At 44.3% G+C, this 21,466-nt stretch overlaps 1 protein-coding gene across 7 annotated transcripts in view; it reads right to left on the reverse strand.

The window, feature by feature from the left end:
* The window catches only part of raraa (retinoic acid receptor, alpha a), a 213,193-nt gene that overhangs the window by 57,215 nt on the left and 134,512 nt on the right, over nt 1-21,466 (reverse strand). Inside the window, exon 1 of one of the 7 annotated variants that reach the window (XM_071392111.1) lies at nt 3,870-4,953. The exons of 5 other annotated variants lie outside the window; for them this stretch is intronic. In XM_071392111.1, the coding sequence (XP_071248212.1) occupies nt 3,870-4,047 (178 nt within the window). In that variant the 5' untranslated portion in view covers nt 4,048-4,953. Of the gene's footprint in view, nt 1-3,869; nt 4,954-21,466 lie in introns of those variants that run through there. One more of the 7 variants, XM_071392116.1, reaches the window with a different exon arrangement.

Consider the following 21,466-nt stretch of genomic DNA (forward strand, 5'->3'; position numbering starts at 1 on the left):
ACTAATGTATAAACAGTGGGGTTAGGGTTAGATTATAAGAGTACATGGCCATTAAGGCAAGATTGTTCTTCAAGATGTTTCAACGTTCATAGATGACCAGCTGGGTTAAATAATAAATCAGTGGTGTAGCTATTGCGTGCTAGGAATATGGGACCGAATACTAAGCTTTTGACTACTTTGTTTATAAGGATCTTTAGGGGTGTCAATTTTGATCCCTACATTTTGGAGAGAAAAAAAGAAAGATGACTTGTAAACAAAATCTCTTTCTCCGAGCAAGTGTATTCGTATTAAAGAAAATTATTTCCCAAAGAAATTCAGCATACAATACACCTCAGTATTTTGAATTATTTATTTTAAACAGTCCTTATTGCACATCTTTATCAAGGGTGTCAATTTCAGACCTCACTATAGATCATGCTAGAACAAGAACCATTTTCCCCCAGTTGTTATGCTCAGCATCTCTACATTGGCCATGCCAATTTGGGGTTTAGTGGAACTGCCGTTTTTTTTAATGCTAAGTTGTTTATGGACGGTTTCAAGTCCCTGGTGTACACTGCCAGATGCAATTCGTACGTCAGGGGCGAAAAACCATATCTGTAGCTCATTCGCAAAGCCAACACTGCAATCGTTTGGCGAGTGCTGCGTCCAAACACATCAGCCGCAGTTTCCATGTACTGTAAAAAAAAAAAAAATGCACAATTACCGGGCGGTCTCACTACACTGTCTGACGCTTCCAAGACTTCAACCCTTGGAGAAACCGCACGGGTTTAGACTTCACCAGCAAACTGGAACTCTTCCCCTCAAACTCTTGCACCCCTCACTCGCCCTGCCAAAATTGCTCCTGCTTTTGGAAAACAAAAATACCATCTGTTTTTTTTTGTGTGTGTGGGGGGGGGTTCACTCTACTGAAAGGACTTCCGCACTTAAATACCACATGATTCAGATTAGGGGAGCAGTTAACAAGCCCCCTCCAATACAGGTGATTAGAGCCAATAGGCCACTACTTGGCAGCTCTGTCTTGAGAAAAAGTAAAAGCTTGGCTCCTTGGGCTGCTGTCGGCACACACCCTACAGGCCATACGACAGCCTGGGAAAAAGCAATAGGCCTGAGAGAGGGAGTCCAAGCCACTGTGACTGGAGCCCACCTTGTCCCCCCCCCCCCTCCGCAAACCTCCCTCCCCGTGCAGTGTGTGTGACAGTCATGTGAAAAAAGACATGCACATTCCTTCATGCATGAGCCTGTAATTGCTGTAAGGATTCCGACAGGAGCAGCCCTCTGAAAAGAATGGAACCAAGTGCATTTAATCTACTTCGCTGAGACTGGGCATTGTTCTTCAGCACAATAACAAATCAGATTCCTACTGGTGTTGCTGTTGTTGTTCCTTATGATGAACACAACTCGCTGAGGTGGCTGGATAGAGATAACAGTTCGCTTGGAGCAGAAATGAAATATTCTGTAAATATATAATACTGTAAGTAGTAGTAGCTGATAATGTTGCGTCTTAGACCACACGCACTGCACCGAATGTTAATCTGCCGTTTAGGGACCACCCGCTGGTGGACGTCTGACTTCCGACATTAGGTTTGCAAATTACAACCGGCACTCTGTTCAGAGATGCTAAGTACTCTCTCCCGGCAAACGCTACTGGTGTGTCTGAGCCCTTAGAGGCAGTTTGACACAAGTTTTACTCCGGTGGAGATGTCACTGAATGTACTCAGAGTTGAGAATATCTGAAGGGTCATCTGATGAATAGCCTAATTGCTGTAGATACATGCAGAAGAGGCCTGCCAAGAAAAAGGCATTATATTGCTATGAGGCCGGCCCTCTAAAATGAACCACATTGCTAAGGTAAAAGTGTATAATCTATTTCCTAACCCATGGTGCAGTGGATTACACAGCATAGGATTCCCTGCATATGAAGTTCATTTCAAAAGAGTGGGATAAAAACAGGTAAATAAAAAGAGGAGAGGCGCACCAGACGTTGTTTGACTATCCCAGCCCTCTTTGGTTTAGCACAACAATGTGAACCAGAGCTTGGGTTCAGAGGTCTTTTCCTGGTCCCGCCCTCTGCTAGCCTCCTGCATATTAACTCATATGGTTTGAATCAATGCCGCCACTAGAGCCGTTCACTGGGCCAATAAGATCATAGCGTACGGGCTGGAGACTGCAGCTCAGTGAGGGCTGGTGCGGTCTGTGTTGTGTTCAGAGGAGCTGTATTGCTTTAACCCTAGTAGAGATGTGACCTCCTAAAAAAAAACAGCAGCATGTGAGCAGTTTGTCTGTGATTGGTGTTGTTGTCGATGTGTTTCTCAATGTCCAGTCCCTATCTCTGTCCAAACCTCATGACTTAAGTAAACACAGAATCAGGTCAAGCAGGACGGATATTAATTTACAAACTCTGGGGCCTAGGCACATTTTTCAATACCCTAATGAGCAACACACACTTTTTCCATCTACTTCTCTTGTACATTTATATAGCCCAGATTTAGTGAGGAAATGATCCAGTCTCAGGATATGAGAGCGCCTGGTTGTTATGGTCACTCAGCTGTAATCAACAAGCAGACCACTTCTACTATAAAGTCCACGTGTGCTTTGTGACTGAGTGGCACAGCGGGTTACCCCTGTGGAGATACAGAGTGAAATGACCCTTCAAATGATACTTTGTTGCCACAATAAAATCATCTCAATTGCTACAGATGCACTCTACAGCCGATTCTGCAAGTGCAGCAGGGGGGGGGGACTATTTCCCTCCACGTGTAAACTACTGTGTTTCAAGAGGAAATAATAACTTCTATCTGATAACATTTTTAAATGGACTTGGACTCATATCACGATATATGCTAGATCAGGGGGACTCAACTCTTACCTCACGGAGGTCCAGAGCCTGCTGGTTTTCTGTTCTACCTGATAATTAATTGCACACACCTGGTGTCCCAGGTCTAAATCGGTCCCTGATTAGAGGGGAACAACGACAAAATGCAGTGGAACTGGCTTCGAAGTCCAGAGTTTAGTTTGAGGGTGCTAGATGTTCAGCAATATACCACTATCCTCGTGCCCCCCCATTTAACATATGAGCCTACTCCATAGACATGAGGGTCAGAGCAGCTTCTGACAGTAAAACAACTAAAGTGCTTCCAAATGTCGTTGCAAAAGTACAAACTCCACAACAGCAACATTGTAGGTATTTCCTTTATATCGGTGCATGGAGATATTTATACAGGATCAATAACTATATGATTACAGATCTGCATCATTGTGCCACAATTATCGGTAAATCCGATGATAATATAGGTCTACGCTTTCAAATTAATATTTCTTATTATTGTGCCCTCCTCAATGGAAAAGCATTTAATAATTTTGAATGATGAGTATATAAAGGCTACATATCTACAGCAATGGCTCTAGAATAGATTATTGCAGCAGCGAAGGTTAATGACAGCAGGGAAGTTTGATCTGATTACATTTGGCATGACTGGATAAAACCTCGTGGATATGAATCAAAAAGCAATAGCTTGGATAACATTGCCTGCATCACAGGCTATTATGCGACTGACAGACATCCTTGTAGATAATTTCAAATCATACTTAAACGTGGGTTATAGAAGACCGGTATAACAAAAATGCGTCAACTATAATGCAGTGTTAAGAGGTAAATAGTAAAGTAATAACCATGTTATAAGCCACATGGGATATACATGACGGTTTATTAACTTGATTAGAACGAATTTAATAGGCATAATATGTTTGCAATAATTCTACACTTCATAAAACAAGTATCATGAACAGTTATAGAAAAACAGTGGCGTAGTTCGCGTTAACTTCGCCGATTAGTGAAATTAAGTTAACGAGGCAGTGAAAATGCCACCTACAGTGATTTGAGCCGTTCCAGTGTTGGTTTCTGATGGACGAGCTGTAGGGATGGGGCACTCCGGGCACAAGTCCTTTCTCCGGGATCAAACATCCTCTGCTCTGGTTGTAGTAATCCATCATTAAAAACGGGTTCGGGCTGGGATTCAGTCCCACGACGTCCACACTCTCATACATCATATGTAGAGAGAAAGCGTGAGGATTATTGTCAGATGAGAGAAATAATGACTGCTGCGCTCAATGATTTGGGCACAAGAAAATAGGAGCAGCAGCCTTGTGGTTTTCAGTTTGCTACCAGCAGAGGTAGTAGAAAGGCTGCAAACTGTTCAAAACGGCAATGAATTAAGAAAGGGAATAAATCCGTTCAGAGACACACTTGAGGTTTCGGATCCACTAGTTGGTAGAGTCAATCCGATACAAACCTAAAATAAATGTATGGAATATTCACCTACACTCAATTTGAACACATCGTTCAAAAGAATGGTCAACATGATGTCAAACGTGAGGTTTGGAATTCGCCGAATTATTCGTTTGATCGAAAAAGCTTAATAACTTCAGCCAGACATATCAGTTCAATGGCCTTGCTCACATAATAAACTAGATCCAAACCAATATAGGCGACACTACAAATTACAAGAATACCTGAAATCACGCAAAGGGGTCCCAGCCCATTTCAATAACACCGCAACCACATAAGAATAGACAAAAGAGAGTAGTTGGAGATCAATCAGAATGGAATTCCGTATTTAGTTCCAACTCGTCCTCTGGGATAAAGAAGATTGTCCCGTTTGAGCTCTTGCCTTGGGCAGACAATCAGCCTGCTGTCTGTCTGTCTGCCTGCCTATCTACTTATGTTGTCCACCGCGCAACACCACCAATGCACGACGACTTGATTTGATAGATATCTTGCCTTTCTTGTTTTTAAAATCTCCCGATTCGCAAAACGCAATCTGTTCTTCTTGTTTTTATTTAGAGAGGACCCGAATTCGTTCCCACACAAATTGTGTGGCTATCATGTTCTGCAGAATGTGACAAGGAATAGCAGCTGGGCTTTGGCTCCACCTTCAATCGCTTATTTTTTTCTCGCTCCCTTTTCAGTGGTGGCTCCTCCCACATTTAACCCTTCACAGGCACCACTCAAACAGAGCGGGACGTGGGTCATGTAAGCGAGAACACAAGCCCGCTGGCGCCTTGCCTCGCTCTAATGTAAAAGTGCGTGGGACTTTAAAAAGTAACGTTTTGAATGACACAATTAAGTTACGTAAACTCTCAAATTAACTTGGCATGTCTTTTCAGAGAGTATATGAACATAATTGAGTTTTCCATGAGCCTGTAGGCTACCTCTTTTCCTAGAAATTATGTCTACCCTCACTCGTCATTTGGGCTCCTCCTTCCAATTAATTTGACCCCTCTCCCCGTGCTCTCATCGTTCACTACCCTACGATTTTTCTCCCTCGTTCCCTGTCTCGCTAATTTGCCTAATACTATGCAGCTGAACTTTTCTTGAACCCACGGAAGCAAGCAGCCTCACCCCCCAAATGATCCACACACTGACTCGGATTCGCCTCTGCGTTTCTTATCTGACATAATTAAATGTTTCCCACCTTGTACACTTGCTATTACACAATCAACTTTCCTCAAGTGCTGCTCTCACTGAACCAGTGAAAATAGCCTCAGAGCAGAAACCAGAAGTCAACCAGGCCCTTTAACCAAGAAATGCCACTTTTTCCCACCACAATAAAATCCACCCAGAAGTAGGTGGACACTAATTCAAATTAGTAGATTCGGCTATTTCAGCCACACCTGTTGCCGACAGGTGTATAAAATCGAGCACACTTCCATACAATCTCCATAGACAAACATTGGCAGTAGAATGGCTCATACTGAAGAGCTCACTGACTTTCAACGTGTCACCATCATAGGATGCCACCTTTCCAACAAGTCAGTTCATAATTATTTTTGCCCTGCTAGAGTTGCCCCGGTCAACTGTAAGTGCTATTATTGTGAAGTGGAAACATCTAGGAGCAACAACAGCTCAGCCGCAAAGTGGTAGGCCACACAAGCATACAGAAGGGGACCGCAGAGTGTTGAAGCGCGTAAAAATCGTCTGTCCTCGGTTGCAACACTCACTACCAAGTTCCAAACTGCCTCTGGAAGCAATGTCAGCACATGAACTGTTCTTCGAAAGCTTCATGAAATGGGTTTCCATGGCCTTGCAGCTGCACACAAGCCTAAGATCGCCATGCGCAATGCCAAGCGTCGGCTGGAGTGGTGTAAAGCTCGCCGCCATTGGACTCTGGAGCAGTAGAAATGCGTTCTCTGGAGTGATGAATCATGCTTCACCATCTGGGAGTCCGACGGACGTATCTGGGTTTGGTGGATGCCAGGAGAACACCTGCCCGAATGCATAGCGCCAACTGTAAAGTTTGGTGGATAAGGAATAATGGTCTGGGGCTGTTTTTCATGGTTCGGGCTAGGCCCATTAGTTCCTGTGAAGGGTAATCTTAACGCTACAGCATACAATGACATTCTAGATGATTCTGTCCTTCCAACTTTGTGGCAACAGTGTGGGGAAGGCCCTTTCCTGTTTCAGCATGACAATGCCCCCGTGCACAAAGCGAGGTACAGAAATGGTTGTCGAGATCGGTGTGGTAGAACTTGACTGGTCTGCACAGAGTCCTGACCTCAACCTCATCAAACACTTTTGGGATGAATTGGAATGCCTACTGCGAGCCAGGCCTAATCGCCCAACATCAGTGCCCGACCTCCCTAATGCTCTTGTGGCTGAATGGAAGCAAGTCCCCAAAGCAATGTTCCGACATCTAGTGGAAAGCCTTCCCAGAAGAGTGGAGGCCGTTATAGCAGCAAAGGGGGGACCAAATCCATATTAATGCTCATGATATTGGAATGAGATGTTTGACGAACAGTTGTCCACAAACTTTGGTGTAGTGTATATAAAAGTTATTTACAAGTGTTCTAAAATAATTAGAATGAAGTTTGCTACATCAAGCTGGTGAGGTTGCAACATTGTTGCCACTTCCTACTGAATATAACCATGCAACATTCTTACAGAAGCATGCAACAATGTGGTACAAAAAGCAGATACACAACACAAGTTTTTATTCCATTGTAATAACCATTACAACACTAATCAAATAGCATGTTGAAACAAGACTATCCATTGAGATCCAAACAATAGATAATACAAACACTATAACTCCAAAACTATGATGACCAATTGACTAACACATGATGTTTCAGCCTCATCCCCCATCAGGGGCTCATTATTGGTACATCCCAGCCTCTGGTTCACATCTGAACCACAGGGCCATGACTAGGACTGAGTGAAAAGGTGTTAGAGGAATTATTGGCATTGTCCACAGCAGGGGTGGACTGCTCCACCTTTGACTGTGACACTTATTTAATGCAGGGACCAGACTGTTTACTTTGACTGATAACAACTCAGCAGAGAGCCAGCTCTGGTCAGATACCACAAGGGAAATTCCTTCACAGGATTAGCCACAATGAGTAATGGTGTCAGAAAATGCTAATTTTCTCTGCCTGTTTTTCTTCTCAGCTTGGGCAGTATTCATTTGACCCCTGCGTTGTGATGGCACAGCCAGAGTGGGAGATAATGGATTGTTGATCATTGCTTATAACAGAGAGGAGGCATGGGAAAGCTTGAGAGACTAAGCTCCATTTCAGGACTTCAAAGACAAAAGTCACATTGCAGTGACTTGAAAAGAAGCAGAAGTCAATGCCAAATAGAGTGACTTGTAGAATTCCTTAACATGACTAATCATTCTGAATATATGCATGTGCCAGGAGAGCTGTTTTCCAGGCTTAGAGAAAGTCTTATTCTTATTGTTAATTTCACTTTTGTATATTATCTACTTCACTTTCTTTGGCAATGTTAACATATGTTTCCCATGCCAATAAAGCCCCTTGAATTGAGAATGAAAGAGAGATAGATAAAGAGGGGAAGAGAGGGAGGTAGAGAATAGTAAAAGATAAAGGGGAATAGAGAAAGAAAAACAGAGAGAGAATGGGGGAGGTGCTTTGCCCTTTCTGCATAGGGGTATTATATCAGCGTTAGCTGGGAGAATGAGGTTGCTGGCATGCTGCCATGCGGTGCCCAGTCATATCTGCATAGCCGCGGGAAGTAGGGGTGCTGCAGCACCCCCTGATAAACCACAATTAAAAAATAATTAATATAAAAACAATTCAAAATCTTAGTGCACTAATTTATTACTCCTGCATGAGCAGAGGAAAATACTTATTGACAAAAATGTCCCTCAGCACCTCCTCACTTGAGCGAGTCTGACCACAAGTCAGAGACCACTAGTTAAATAAAAGGTTACAATTTTTTTTAACCAAAAATAAATCAAATAAAAACACTATGACGACACCAAATGAGTTTGATGGATCCTTTAGGTCATCTTTTAATATCTCTTAAGAGGAAAGTAATCCAAAAGTAACTGAAAGTAATCTGATTACGTTATAGAGTTTGGTAATCCAAAAGTTAAATTACTGATCACTATTTTGAACAGGTAGCTAACTAGTAACTAACGGATTACATTTAGAAAGTAACCTACGCAACCCTGGTGGCTTGTGTCGACATTAAGAGGTGAGAGAGTAGGCATTGTCAAACGTAACACTGAGCCAAAGGAGCCAAGCTTGGCCAGTTAGAGGTTAAGTGAATGTGGTCACTGGCTTCTGGCACAACATAGGAGCCGTGTGTGAAGGCAAAGCCTAGGAGGAGGAGGAGCCGGTGCCAGCTAACGAGCCCGTTCAAATATGCTGGAGACAGAGAGAGCGGCTTCAAAAGTTCCACACTCCTGAGAATACGGAAAGCCACTCAGGCTTCAGAGAGATTGGACCTGTGTGTGTGTACCTGTGTGTGTGTACTACTCTGCTGCACGGCTCAGGCGTCAAAGCATGGTTATTTAAAGGGGTAGTTCGGGATTTTGGCAATGACGCCCTTTATCTACTTCCCCAGAGTAAGATGGAAGGAAGTTGCTAACTAGCGTTAGTGCAATGAGTGGAAGTCTATGGGAACAGCTAGCATGTTCCTGTAGACTTCCAGTCATAGCGCTAACGCTAGTTAGCATTGGCTTGCGAAACTCTCTCTGACTTCCTTTTTACTGGACGCAAATACATAAAAATGGTATCCACGAGTTCATCTGACTCTGGGGAATTAGATAACGGGCTTCATTGCCAAAATCCTGAACTATCCCTTTAAAGCCTCAACATCCCACTGATGGAAAGGCCTTGTTTAAAGCACCATTCAGGCACTATTGCTTGGCTGAAATAGCACTGTTATGTACATACAAAATAATAGATGCGCCGAATACAACAAGTGTAGACTTTACCGTGAAATGCTTACTTACAAGCCCTTAACCAACAGTGCAGTTAAAGAAGAAGAAAATACTTACCAAGTAGGCTAAAATAAAACGTAATAATAAAAAGTTACACAATAAGCATAACAATAACAAGGCTATATACAGGGTGCACAGGTGGTACCCAGTCAGTGTGCAGGGGTACAGGCTAGTTGAGGTAATCTGTACATGTAGGTGGGGGCGAGGTGACTATGCATAGGTAACAAACAAACAGCGAGTAGCAGCAGTGTACAAGGGGGGGAGGTGTCAATGTAAATTGTCCGGTGGCAATTTTTATGAATTGTTCAGCAGTCTAATGGCTTGGGGGTAGAAGCTGTTGAGGAGCCTTTTGGTCCTAGACTTGGCGCTCTGGTACCGCTTGCAGTGTGGTAGCAGAGAAAACAGTCTATAACCTGGGTGACTGAAGTCTGACAATTTAATGAGCTTTCCTCTGACACCGCCTACTGTATAGGTCCTGGATGGCAGGAAGCTTGGCCCCAGTGATGTACTGGGCCGTTCGCACTATCCTCTGTAGCGCCTTATGGTCAGATGCTGAGCAGTTGCCATACCAGGCGGTGATGCAACCGGTCAAGATGCTCTTGATGGTGCAGCTGTAGAACCTTTTGAGGAACTGGGGGCCCATGCCAAATCATTTCAGTCTCCTGAGGGGGAAAAGATTTCGTCGTGCCCTCCTCACAACTGTCTTGGTATGTTTGGACCATGATAGTTTGTTGGTGATGTGGACACCAAGGAACTTGAAACTCTGAACCCGCTCCACTACAGCCCTGTCGATGCCTTTTCCTGTAGTCCATGATCAGCTCCTTTGTCTTGCTCACACTGAGGGAGAGGTTGTTGTCCTGGCACCACACGGCCAGTTCTCTGACCTCCTCCCTATAGGCCGTCTCATCGTTGTCGGTGATCAGGCCTACCACTGTTGTGTCATCAGCAAACTTAATGATGGTGTTGGAGTCATGTTTGGCCACGCAGTCGTGGGTGAACAGGGAATTCAGGAGGGGACTAAGTACACACCTCTGAGGGGCCCAAGTGTTAAGGATCAGCGTGGCAGACATGTTGTTGCCTACTCTTACCACTTGGGGGGGCGGGGGCTGTCAGGAAGTCCAGGATCCAGTTGCAGAGGGAGGTGTTTAATCCCAGAGTCCTTAGCTTAGTGATGAGCTTCGTGGGCTCTATGGTGTTGAACGCTGAGCTGTAGTCAATGAACAGCATTCTCAAATAGGTGTTCCTTTTGTCCAGGTGAGAAAGGGAAGTGTGGAGTGCGATTGAAATTGCGTCATCTGTGGATCTGTTGGGGCGGTATGCGAATTGGAGTGGGTCTAGGGTGTCCGGGAGGATGCTGTTGTGAGCCATTACCAGCCTTTCAAAGCACTTCATGGCTACCGACGTGAGTGCTACGGGGCGGTAATCATTTAGGCAGGTTACCTTCGCTTCCTTGGGCACAGGGACTATGGTGGTCTGCTTGAAACATGTAGGTATTACAGACTCAGTCAGGGAGAGGTTGAAAATGTCAGTGAAGACACTTGACAGTTGGTCCGCGCATGTTCTGAGTACACGTCCTGAAAATCCGTCTGGCCCAGTGGCTTTGTGAATGTTGACCTGTTTAAAGGTTTTGTTCACATCGGCTACCGAGAGCATTATCACACAGTCATGCAGAACAGCTGGTGCTCTCGTGCATGCTTCAGTGTCGCTTGCCTCGAAGCAAGCATAAAAGGCATTTAGCTCGTCTAGTAGGCCCGCGTCACTGGGCCGCTTGCGTCAGAGCCGGTATAGTAGGATTCAATCTAATCCTGTATTGACGCTTTGCTTGTTTATTGGTTCGTCTGAGGGCATAGCGGGATATCTTCTCGGTGTCCGGATTAGTCTCCCGCTCCTTGAAAGCGGTAGCTCTAGCCTTTAGCTCGATGCGGATACTGCCTGTAATCCATGGCTTCTGGTTGGGATATGTACGTACAGTCACTGTGGGGACGACGTTATTGATGCACTTATTGATGAAGCCGATGACTGAGGTGGTGTATTCCTCAATGCCATTGGATGAATCCCGGAACATATTCCAGTCTGTGCTATCAAAACAGTCCTGTAGTGTAGCATCCGTGTCATCTGACCACTTCCGTATTGAGCGAGTCACTGGTACTTCCTGCTTTAGTTTTTGCTTCTAAGCAGGAATCAGGAGGATAGAATTGTGGTCAGATTTGCCAAATGGAGGGCGGGGGAGAGCTTTGTATGCATCTCTGTGTGTGGAGTAAAGGTAGTCTAGGATTTCCCCCCCCCCTGGTTGCACATGTGACATGCTCGTTAAAAATGTGGTAAAACTGATTTAAGTTTGCCTGCATTAAAGTCCTCGGCCACTAGGAGCGCCGCTTCTGGGTGAGCCTTTTCTTCTTTGCTTATGGCCTTATAGAGTTGGTTGAGAGCGGTCTTAGTGCCAGCTTCGCTTTGTGGTGGTAAATAGACGGCTAAGAATAATACAGATGAGAACACTCTTGGTAGATAATGTGGGCGACAGCTTATCATAAGGTACCCTACCTCAAGCGAGCAATACCTCAAGACGTCTTTAATATTAGACATTGCGCACCAGCTGTTATTGACAAAAAGACACATACCCCCAGCCCTTGTCTTACCAGAGGTAGCGTCTCTGTTCTGCCGGTGCATGGAAAATCCCACCAGCTCTATATTGTCCGTTTCTTCGATCAGCCACGTCTCGGTGAAACATAAGATGTTAGTTTTTAATGTCCCGTTGGTAGGATAATCTTAATACTAGGTCATCAATTTTATTTTCTAACGATTGCACGTTAGCAAGGAGAACCGAAGGCATTGGGAGTTTACTCACTCGCCCCCGGCTTCTCAGAAGGATCCCCAATCGGCGTCTTTTCTTCACGCAGAAGGCGTGGAGCTGGGCCTGTTCCATTGAAAGCAGGATATCCTTCTCATCGGACTCTTTAAAGGAAAAAGTGTCTTCCAGTCCGCGGTGAGTAATCACTTTTCTGATGTCCAGAAGTTATTTTTCGGTCATAAGAGACGGTAGCAGCAACATTATGTACACAATAAGTTCAAAAATAAGTTACACAAAACGCACAAAAAATAACATATTTGCCCAATTGTTTTGGAGAAAGTCCCTGATTAGTGAGTGAAATGGAGGAGAGACTGAATGGGGGGATGGGGAGAGAAAGGAGAGAGAGAGTAGAAGAAGGGGTGGTTTGAAGGAATTCAAAGAGCTTTATGAGTGAGGGCGGAGGAGATTGCGGCCTGAACCTTGAGGGTGTCAAACTATTTTTACAGCCCCTCTCTCCATGCCCCAATCAAGGGTGTTAGGAAGCAGTAAAAATTGGTCCCTCACCATTCCCCCCACAGGACAGGTGATAGCTAGCTTTAGGTCTACAGGTTAGAACAATGGGTCATTATGCCATCGGCTAACTGCTATAGTGCTGAGAAGGCAAAATAAAAAGGGGTTCTTCGACAAACAAACCATCATAAAATCTAGGCATACAGGCTTAGAACCATGCAAGAAAAGGAATACATTTTCTTTTCACGTTCAGCTAAAATTGCCACCGATTCAGCAACATCTGCAATCAGCTGTCCCTTGCTGCTTGTGTTCTCACACTTTTCAGATTTGTATTGCTCCACTTACTTCCTGTAAAAAATCAAATGTTATTTGTCACATGCTTCGTAAACAACAGGTGTGGACTAACAGTGAAAATGCTTACTTACGGGCCCTTGCCAACAATGCAGACAGAAAGAAAATAGAGAAATAATAGAGGAGCCTTGGCCTAGGCTACTGTTGATTGCCAAAATGGAGGTCTTTTTCATTGAAGTAAAACGAATTTATAGGAAAGGGGTATAACTACAGTGAAAAACCTACAAGAGGAATGTGAAGAGAACGTTGGCGCGGCCAAATGCAGGCTACTGAATGCAATTTCAGAAGTTACATTTATTTATTTTAGTATTGATAATAATTTGTATATCATTATTATTGTAAACCTAAATATTAATTGAAACCAGTTCATTAAATATGCAAATTAGGTTCTAACTACACTGCTCAAAAAAAATAAAGGGAACACTTAAACACAATGTAACTCCAAGTCAATCACACTTCTGTGAAATCAAACTGTCCACTTAGGAAGCAACACTGATTGACAATAAATTTCACATGCTGTTGTGCAAATGGAATAGACAACAGGTGGAAATTATAGGCAATTAGCAAGACACCCCCAATAAAGGAGTGGTTCTGCAGGTGGTGACCTGCAGTTCCTATGCTTCCTGGCTGATGTTTTGGTCACTTTTGAATGCTGGCGGTGCTTTCACTCTAGTGGTAGCATGAGACGGAGTCTACAACCCACACAAGTGGCTCAGGTAGTGCAGCTCATCCAGGATGGCACATCAATGCGAGCTGTGGCAAGAAGGTTTGCTGTGTCTGTCAGCGTAGTGTCCAGAGCATGGAGGCGCTACCAGGAGACAGGCCAGTACATCAGGAGACGTGGAGGAGGCCGTAGGAGGGCAACAACCCAGCAGCAGGACCGCTACCTCCGCCTTTGTGCAAGGAGGAGCACTGCCAGAGCCCTGCAAAATGACCTCACTTGGCTTTCGAAGACTTTAGAAAGGCAGGGCAGGATGGATATAGGTCTGTAACAGTTTGATGTGATGTAGTATTGTCTGTACCTTTTTGACCTTTGTGCTGTTGTCTGTGCCTAACAATGTTTGTACCATGTTTGTGCTGCTACCATGTTGTGTTGCTGCCATGTTGTGTTGCTGTCTTAGATCTCTCTTTATGTAGCTTTATGGTGTCTCTTGTCGTGATGTGTGTTCTGTCCTACATTTTCCTTTTTTATCCCAGACCCTGTCCCCAAAGGAGACCTTTTGCCTCTTGGTAGGCAGTCATTGTAAATAAGAATTTGTTCTTAATTGACTTGCCTAGTTAAATAAACATTAATAAAACAAATTATAAATAAAAACGAATTCTCTATCTGGACCTAGGCCTAAGCTTCTCTTACTTTACAAATGTATTTTGTAATATTAATATAATACAATGAACGTCTAAGCGTATAGGCCTATGCATGCAATGCCCTGATGTATTTAGTGCTCAAATCTCCAACAGCTGAACTGTGAGGTGGACAATTATTGTTTTAGGAAAAGAAAAAAAAAGGAAAGAAAATTGTTTTGCATATGCTACCCATCGAAACACAAGTGTTTTTGTAATTTGTTATAGGCTGTTTAAGGACACGTAAATGTGGTTCATTTGGCCAATATCCCTCGTTTATTGATGGTGCTGGCTGTGCGAGGTCAGCTCTTAATGCATATGAATGTCCGGTAAATTTCTCAAATTTTCCGATAAATTTAAATCTTCCCAATCATGTTGCCTGGCACCAAATTTTCCTGACAGAAACCCTGGCACACACTGGCAAATATTTTCTGTCAGGCAGGCAGGCAGACACTGGAATAAGTTCCTGAATGACAAAGTAAGGGCTTTTTGTGGGAGTGGAAGAGAATGCCCGGAACGAAAAAGAACATTATGAACTGGTTCCTGTGCTTTTAAAATAATGGCGCTGTTCCAGAACAGTATAGATTTTGTTTGCGGTTCTGACTCTGTTCCTCTAAAATGTTTTGGTTCTTTTCTGGTTTTCGGTTTTGTTGCCAGAACCAGTTTCAACACCTGGTTCAGTCCCAGGGTCCTTAGCTTAGTGATTAGCTTGGAGGGCACTATGGCATTGAACACTGAGCTGTAGTCAATGAACAGCATTCTCATGTAGGTGTTCTTTCTATTGAAGTGGGAAAGGGCAGTGTGGAGTTCAACAGAGATTGCGTCATCTGTGGATCTGTTGTGGCAGTATGCGAATTGGAGTGGGTCCAGGACGTCTGGGATGATGGTGTTGATGTGAGCCTTGAACAGTCTTTCAAAGCGTTTCATGGCTACAGATAGTCATTTAGACAATATGTCCTTTAGCGAAGTGTACAGACGAATCAAAACAAAACACCATCAATTCGTCAAAAAGTCTGGTAAAAGTCAGGTATTCAACGGCTAAGTTGGGAAAAAGAGTGGAGAAAAGCCGGCCAAGTAGTGTTTTCCATCAGCTAGTCTGCTCAACAACATTTGGCAGGGAGTAGACCTATCGGCTGACAAGATAAGGACGGACCTATTTGAGCCGGTCCAGCCCTGCTCGTCTAATTTTGGATTTCCCTTCATCCGCTAGTTCCCAGATCCCTGTCCTCCACACACCCCTCCCCCACGCTACCTTTCACGTGCCAACAGATGGTTAATACATATGTAGGATCATAATGTGATCACCCTGTTGCAATGCAGGAAATGTAAAGCTTGTAGTGTATTTGAAGTTTAAAAAGGCTTCTGAAGTTTGTAGTTTCCCTTACGAAAAATGTCCATTAATTATAATCCACATAATAATTCACATTTCCTATTCCTGCAGGATTGTGTTCCTGGTGTAGCAAACTGGCACAAATTAAAATCCCACATCTGTACCAGCACCCAGACTGGGAGGAGATCAGAGATAGCTGGGGGAAGCCAGCTCAGCAAAGCTTTCCATCTCTCTTGTAGTATATTATGTGCGACCTCATAAGGCCGAACAGCAGGAGAGGCAAAGAAATAAAGAGCTTAAGAGGAGGAAGTCGAGGCAAGAAGGTGCACTAGCTTCACAACATAAAACACAAGAGCATTGAGACAAAGATAGTGCATATGCTCTCGTCTCTATACTCTTCGGTGTTGCACGAGTTTGTGTACTCTGCGTTTCTCTGCCATTATCCCATGAGACTGTGCAGCTCAGTACTTAAATCTGCACTCCCACGGCTGGCATTGCTGCATGGAAAACTTGCTCATGCTAGTGCTCCACTTTACAGTGCGTGTTTCTGTCTCTGTGGCCCACAAGCCCTGGTGTTTTCACTATACCTGAGACGGCATGGGCTCAGTGACATTGCTGTTATCACCATGCTGTCTGCCGTGTGTGTGTGTGTGTGTGTGTGTGTGTGTGTGTGTGTGTGTGTGTGTGTGTGTGTGTGTGTGTGTGTGTGTGTGTTTACACAGCTGGTTTTACGCAGCCCGTATGCTTTCCGCGGCCAGACAAAAACAGCAGCTGCGCTCGCCGACAATGTGTCGATGGTGTAAAAGACCTGGCCCTCCATGTCAGAACGAGCCGCGGTATCGATGGACATCGCCCCACTTCCACCTCTTCCACCTTTTTCCTATGGTTCCATCGGACACAGGGCAGGAGCCTCCTATGGATCCAACATCAGAGAAGAGGCACTCCCATGTGTGTGTGTGTGTGTGGTGGGGATTTTCTAAAGGGCTGTTCAGTGGCTTGCAGGGATCTTTGTGAAACCCCCATGTCATTATCCCCTTTAATGTGCCTCAAACAGCAGATTCTGGCATTTATGGTACAAGCCTATCTCCCCATAAAGGCTTTTATTGTTTGGCCCAGTCTATGGCGGCCGTAACCCAGTTTCCTGCTTTATGGGGACCTTCACTATATCACTAGCCGGGAGGACAAAGAAGGCTGACATTGGTGTTTACCAAAGTATTGGGAGCTCATAAATCCATCAGGGCCTGCGGCATTCTGAAAATACCCCTGCACTGAAGATCTAGGGCTGGGAGGAAGCAGTTGTTGTTGTTATGGCTCAGCTTCTAGGACATTATTATCTATGTAGCCTTCAGGAAGAAAATCTATCATAGACAAGGCCATTGGGCCTATGTAAGACAGTAAATAATTGGAAATAATTTACCAAATCAAGAGGGATCACCTCGAAAGTTCAACCTAGAAATATAGCCAATAGAATAGGTCATGAACTGGGATTGAGACATTGTCTTATGTCCATAACACACACAAATGGACACCACTGTTTCTATCCAGCTCCGAGAGAAGAAGGCCTAACCCACCTACACTGGACTGGAGCCTTAGGGATAACTGAGGAGAAGGATGATTCAATCATGACAAAGAGACGAAGAAGGCAGGGAGGGAGGAAGAGACTGACCGGGCTTGCTGTCTGACTGGCAGAAAGCCCTGCTCTATCAAGACCCTACTACCTCATTAAGGCGTCAGCATGCTTCAGTTCGGCTGGCGCCTAGCCGAACTTTGCTTGCCGAACGAGTATGCTCATATACTCCCTTAAAAGACCTTTGTTTCAAAAAAGTGGCAATAGTAAGGTTTGTCCATTTTGAGATGCCGTAGCCAGTATACACTTCATCAAAATAGTCTGAATTAATCTAAGATAACTCAATAAATCTGTCATAAATTTTCCATCTAACTAAGATGTTTGTTGCAGTATCTAAATGAAAAAATTTGCAAGAAAACGAGTTGTCTCGTTGAATGACAACAAAGACTTTATTGAATAATCCCTACTGTTGATCAATCACCGACGAAGGAGCGTAGATTTTGACTCCGAAATTCGGCTTGCCTCCAGAAAAAAATGTATGTGCCAGAATGGCCGGAAAAACCCTCACCAAAGTCCAAAAAATGACATCAGATGACGTCAGAATATACACTACCGGTCAAAAGTTTTAGAACACCTACTCATTCAAGGGTTTTTCTTTATTTTTACTATTTTCTACATTGTAGAATAGTAGTGAAGACATCAAAACTATGAAATAACACATACAGTGGGGAGAACAAGTATTTGATACACTGCCGATTTTGCAGGTTTTCCTACTTACAAAGCATGTAGAGGTCTGTAATTTTTATCATAGGTACACTTCAACTATGAGAGACGGAATCTAAAACAAAAATCCAGAAAATCACATTGTATGATTTTTAAGTAATTAATTTGCATTTTATTGCATGACATAAGTATTTGATACATCAGAAAAGCAGAACTTAATATTTGGTACAGAAACCTTTGTTTGCAATTACAGAGATCATACGTTTCCTGTAGTTCTTGACTAGGTTTGCACACACTGCAGCAGGGATTTTGGCCCACTCCTCCCTACAGATCTTCTCCAGATCCTTCAGGTTTCGGGGCTGTCGCTGGGCAATACGGAGTTTCAGCTCCCTCCAAAGATTTTCTATTGGGTTCAGGTCTGGAGACTGGCTAGGCCACTCCAGGACCTTGAGATGCTTCTTACGGAGCCACTCCTTAGTTGCCATGGCTGTGTACTTCGTGTCGTTGTCATGCTGGAAGACCCAGCCACGACCCATCTTCAATGCTCTTACTGAGGGAAGGAGGTTGTTGGCCAAGATCTCGCGATACATGGCCCCATCCATCCTCCCCTCAATACGGTGCAGTCGTCCTGTCCCCTTTGCAGAAAAGCATCCCCAAAGAATGATGTTTCCACCTCCATGCTTCACGGTTGGGATGGTGTTCTTGGGGTTGTACTCATACTTCTTCTTCCTCCAAACACGGCGAGTGGAGTTAGACCAAAAAGCTCTATTTTTGTCTCATCAGACCACATGACCTTCTCCCATTCCTCCTCTGGATCATCCAGATGGTCATTGGCAAACTTCAGACAGGCCTGGACATGCACTGGCTTAAGCAGGGGGACCTTGCGTGCGCTGCAGGATTTTAATCCATGACGGCGTAGTGTGTTACTAATGGTTTTCTTTGAGACTGTGGTCCCAGCTCTCTTCAGGTCATTGACCAGGTCCTGCCGTGTAGTTCTGGGCTGATCCCTCACCTTCCTCATGATCATTGATGCCCCACGAGGTGAAATCTTGCATGGAGCCCCGGACCGAGGGTGATTGACCGTCATCTTGAACTTCTTCCATTTTCTAATAATTGCGCCAACAGTTGTTTCCTTCTCACCAAGCTGCTTGCCTATTGTCCTGCAGCCCATCCCAGCCTTGTGCAGGTCTACAATTTTATCCCTGATGTCCTTACACAGCTCTCTGGTCTTGGCCATTGTGGAGAGGTTGGAATCTGTTTGATTGAGTGTGTGGACAGGTGTCTTTTATACAGGTAACGAGTTCAAACAGGTGCAGTTAATACAGGTAATGAGTGGAGAACAGGAGGGCTTCTTAAAGAAAAACTAACAGGTCTGTGAGAGCCGGAATTCTTACTGGTTGGTAGGTGATCAAATACTTATGTCATGCAATAAAATGCAAATTAATTATTTAAAAATCATACAATGTGATTTTCTGGATTTTTGTTTTAGATTCCGTCTCTCACAGTTGAAGTGTACCTATGATAAAAATTACAGACCTCTACATGCTTTGTAAGTAGGAAAACCTGCAAAATCGGCAGTGTATCAAATACTTGTTCTCCCCACTGTATGTAATCATGTAGTAACCAAATAAGTGTTAAACATATCAAAATATATTTTATATTTGAGATTCTTCAAAGTAGCCACCCTTTGCCTTGGCCCTATTTGGTAAAAGACCAAGTCCACATTATGGCAAGAACAGCTCAAATAAGCAAAGAGAAACGACAGTCCATCATTGCTTTAAGACATGAAGGTCAGTCAATACGGAACATTTCAAGAACTTTGTGCAGTCGCAAAAACCATCAAGCGCTACGATGACACTAGCTCTCATGAGAACCACCACTGGAATGGAAGAGTTACTTCTGCTGCAGAGGATAAGTTCATTAGAGTTACCAGCCTCAGAAATTGCAGCTCAAATAAATGCTTCACAGAGTTCAAGTAACATCTCAACATCAACTGCTCAGAGGAGACTGTATGAATCATCATGGTCATGGTCGATTTGCTGCAAAGAAACCACTACTAAAGGACACCAATAAGAAGAGGAGACTGGCTTGGGCCAAGAAACATGAGCAATGGACATTAGATTGGCGGAAATTTGTTCTTTGGTCTGGAGTCCAAATTGGAGATTTTTGGTTCCAACCGCCGTGTCTTTGTGAGACGCGGTGTGGGTGAACGGATGATCTCTGCATGTGTATTCAAGGAACACTGTATACCACCTCTACCACAGCATTTTGCAACGATACGCCATCCCATCTGGTTTGGGCTTAGTGGGACTATCATTTGTTTTTCAACATGACAATGACCCAACACACCTCCAGGCTGTGTAAGGGCTATTTGACCAAGAAGGAGAGTGATGGAGTGCTGCATCAGATGACCTGGCCTCCACAATCACCTGACCTCAACCAAATTGAAATGGTTTGGGATGAGTTGGACCGCAGAGTGAAGGAAAAGCAGCCAACAAGTACTCAGCATAAGTGGGAACTCCTTCAAGACTGTTGGAAAAGCATTCCAGGTGAAGCTGGTTGAGAGAATACCAAGTGTGTGCAAAGCTGTCATCAAGGCAAAGGGTGGCTACTTTGAAGATTCTCAAATATAAAATATATTTTGATATGTTTAACACTTTTTTGGTTACTACATGATTCCATATGTGTTATTTCATAGTTTTGATGTCTTCACTATTATTCTACAATGTAGAAAATAGTAAAAATAAAGAAAAACCCTTGAATGAGTAGGTGTTCTAAAACTTTTGCCCAGTATCGTATGCACAAACTCTTCCGAACTGTTTTGGCTGGGAAGGATGTGGACACCTTTAGACTTCTGATCAGTGAAGCAATTACAGCTCTGCATTCATTACACCCATCCATCTACCTTTTCTATCCATCCATCACTCCATCTATTTATCTCTCCGTCCCGGTCTGGCCTCTACTTCAGCCTTGCCCTCAGAGCATCACTAACTCAGGGTTAACCAGGGGCACCGGCGAGAGAGAGCAAGAGAGAGGGAGGGAGGGGGAGAGAGAGTGACAGAAAGTGAAAACAGAGTCAGAGCCCTCATCAAAACCGACTTGGCTGGCTTTGATTCACTCCTCTGTGCTTCTCTCTAGTCTAGTGTTTCATCTCCATCTTCCCCAACAAAGATCTCAGGTCTGCCTTGCAGGCTGTGTTTCAGTCTGTCTCATCTCAGGGCTCTAGGCCCTGTATAAAAGCCTTTATTCTCTCTCTCAGAGCCTGGAGTCTGAACTGAAGTGAAGAGAGTGCTGAAGAGGAGGATTTCCCATTGAAAAGTGCTGGCCGGCGGGGTTCGCTTTAAGTGGATTTTCCCTTTCTCCTTGCCGCGTGTTGTTCCCAGGCCCATGGCATTATGACACCCCCGCCAGTGACCTCCACTTGAGACGTGCCCCGGGACATGACAGCGGACGCTTTTTCTGGGGATGGCTGATTGCTGCACGGCACAAAGCCGAAGTGTGGGCCGACGGATTGGTTGGTGGGTGGGTGGATGGATGGATGCACAGTGCAGTGAGCGCACAGCACCGGGCTGTGCTGTGCAGGTTATCATTAGGTATCATGCCCTGTTTGT

The sequence above is a fragment of the Salvelinus alpinus genome, chromosome 3, assembly GCF_045679555.1.
Source record: "Salvelinus alpinus chromosome 3, SLU_Salpinus.1, whole genome shotgun sequence".
Taxonomy (NCBI): Eukaryota; Metazoa; Chordata; class Actinopteri; order Salmoniformes; family Salmonidae; genus Salvelinus; species Salvelinus alpinus.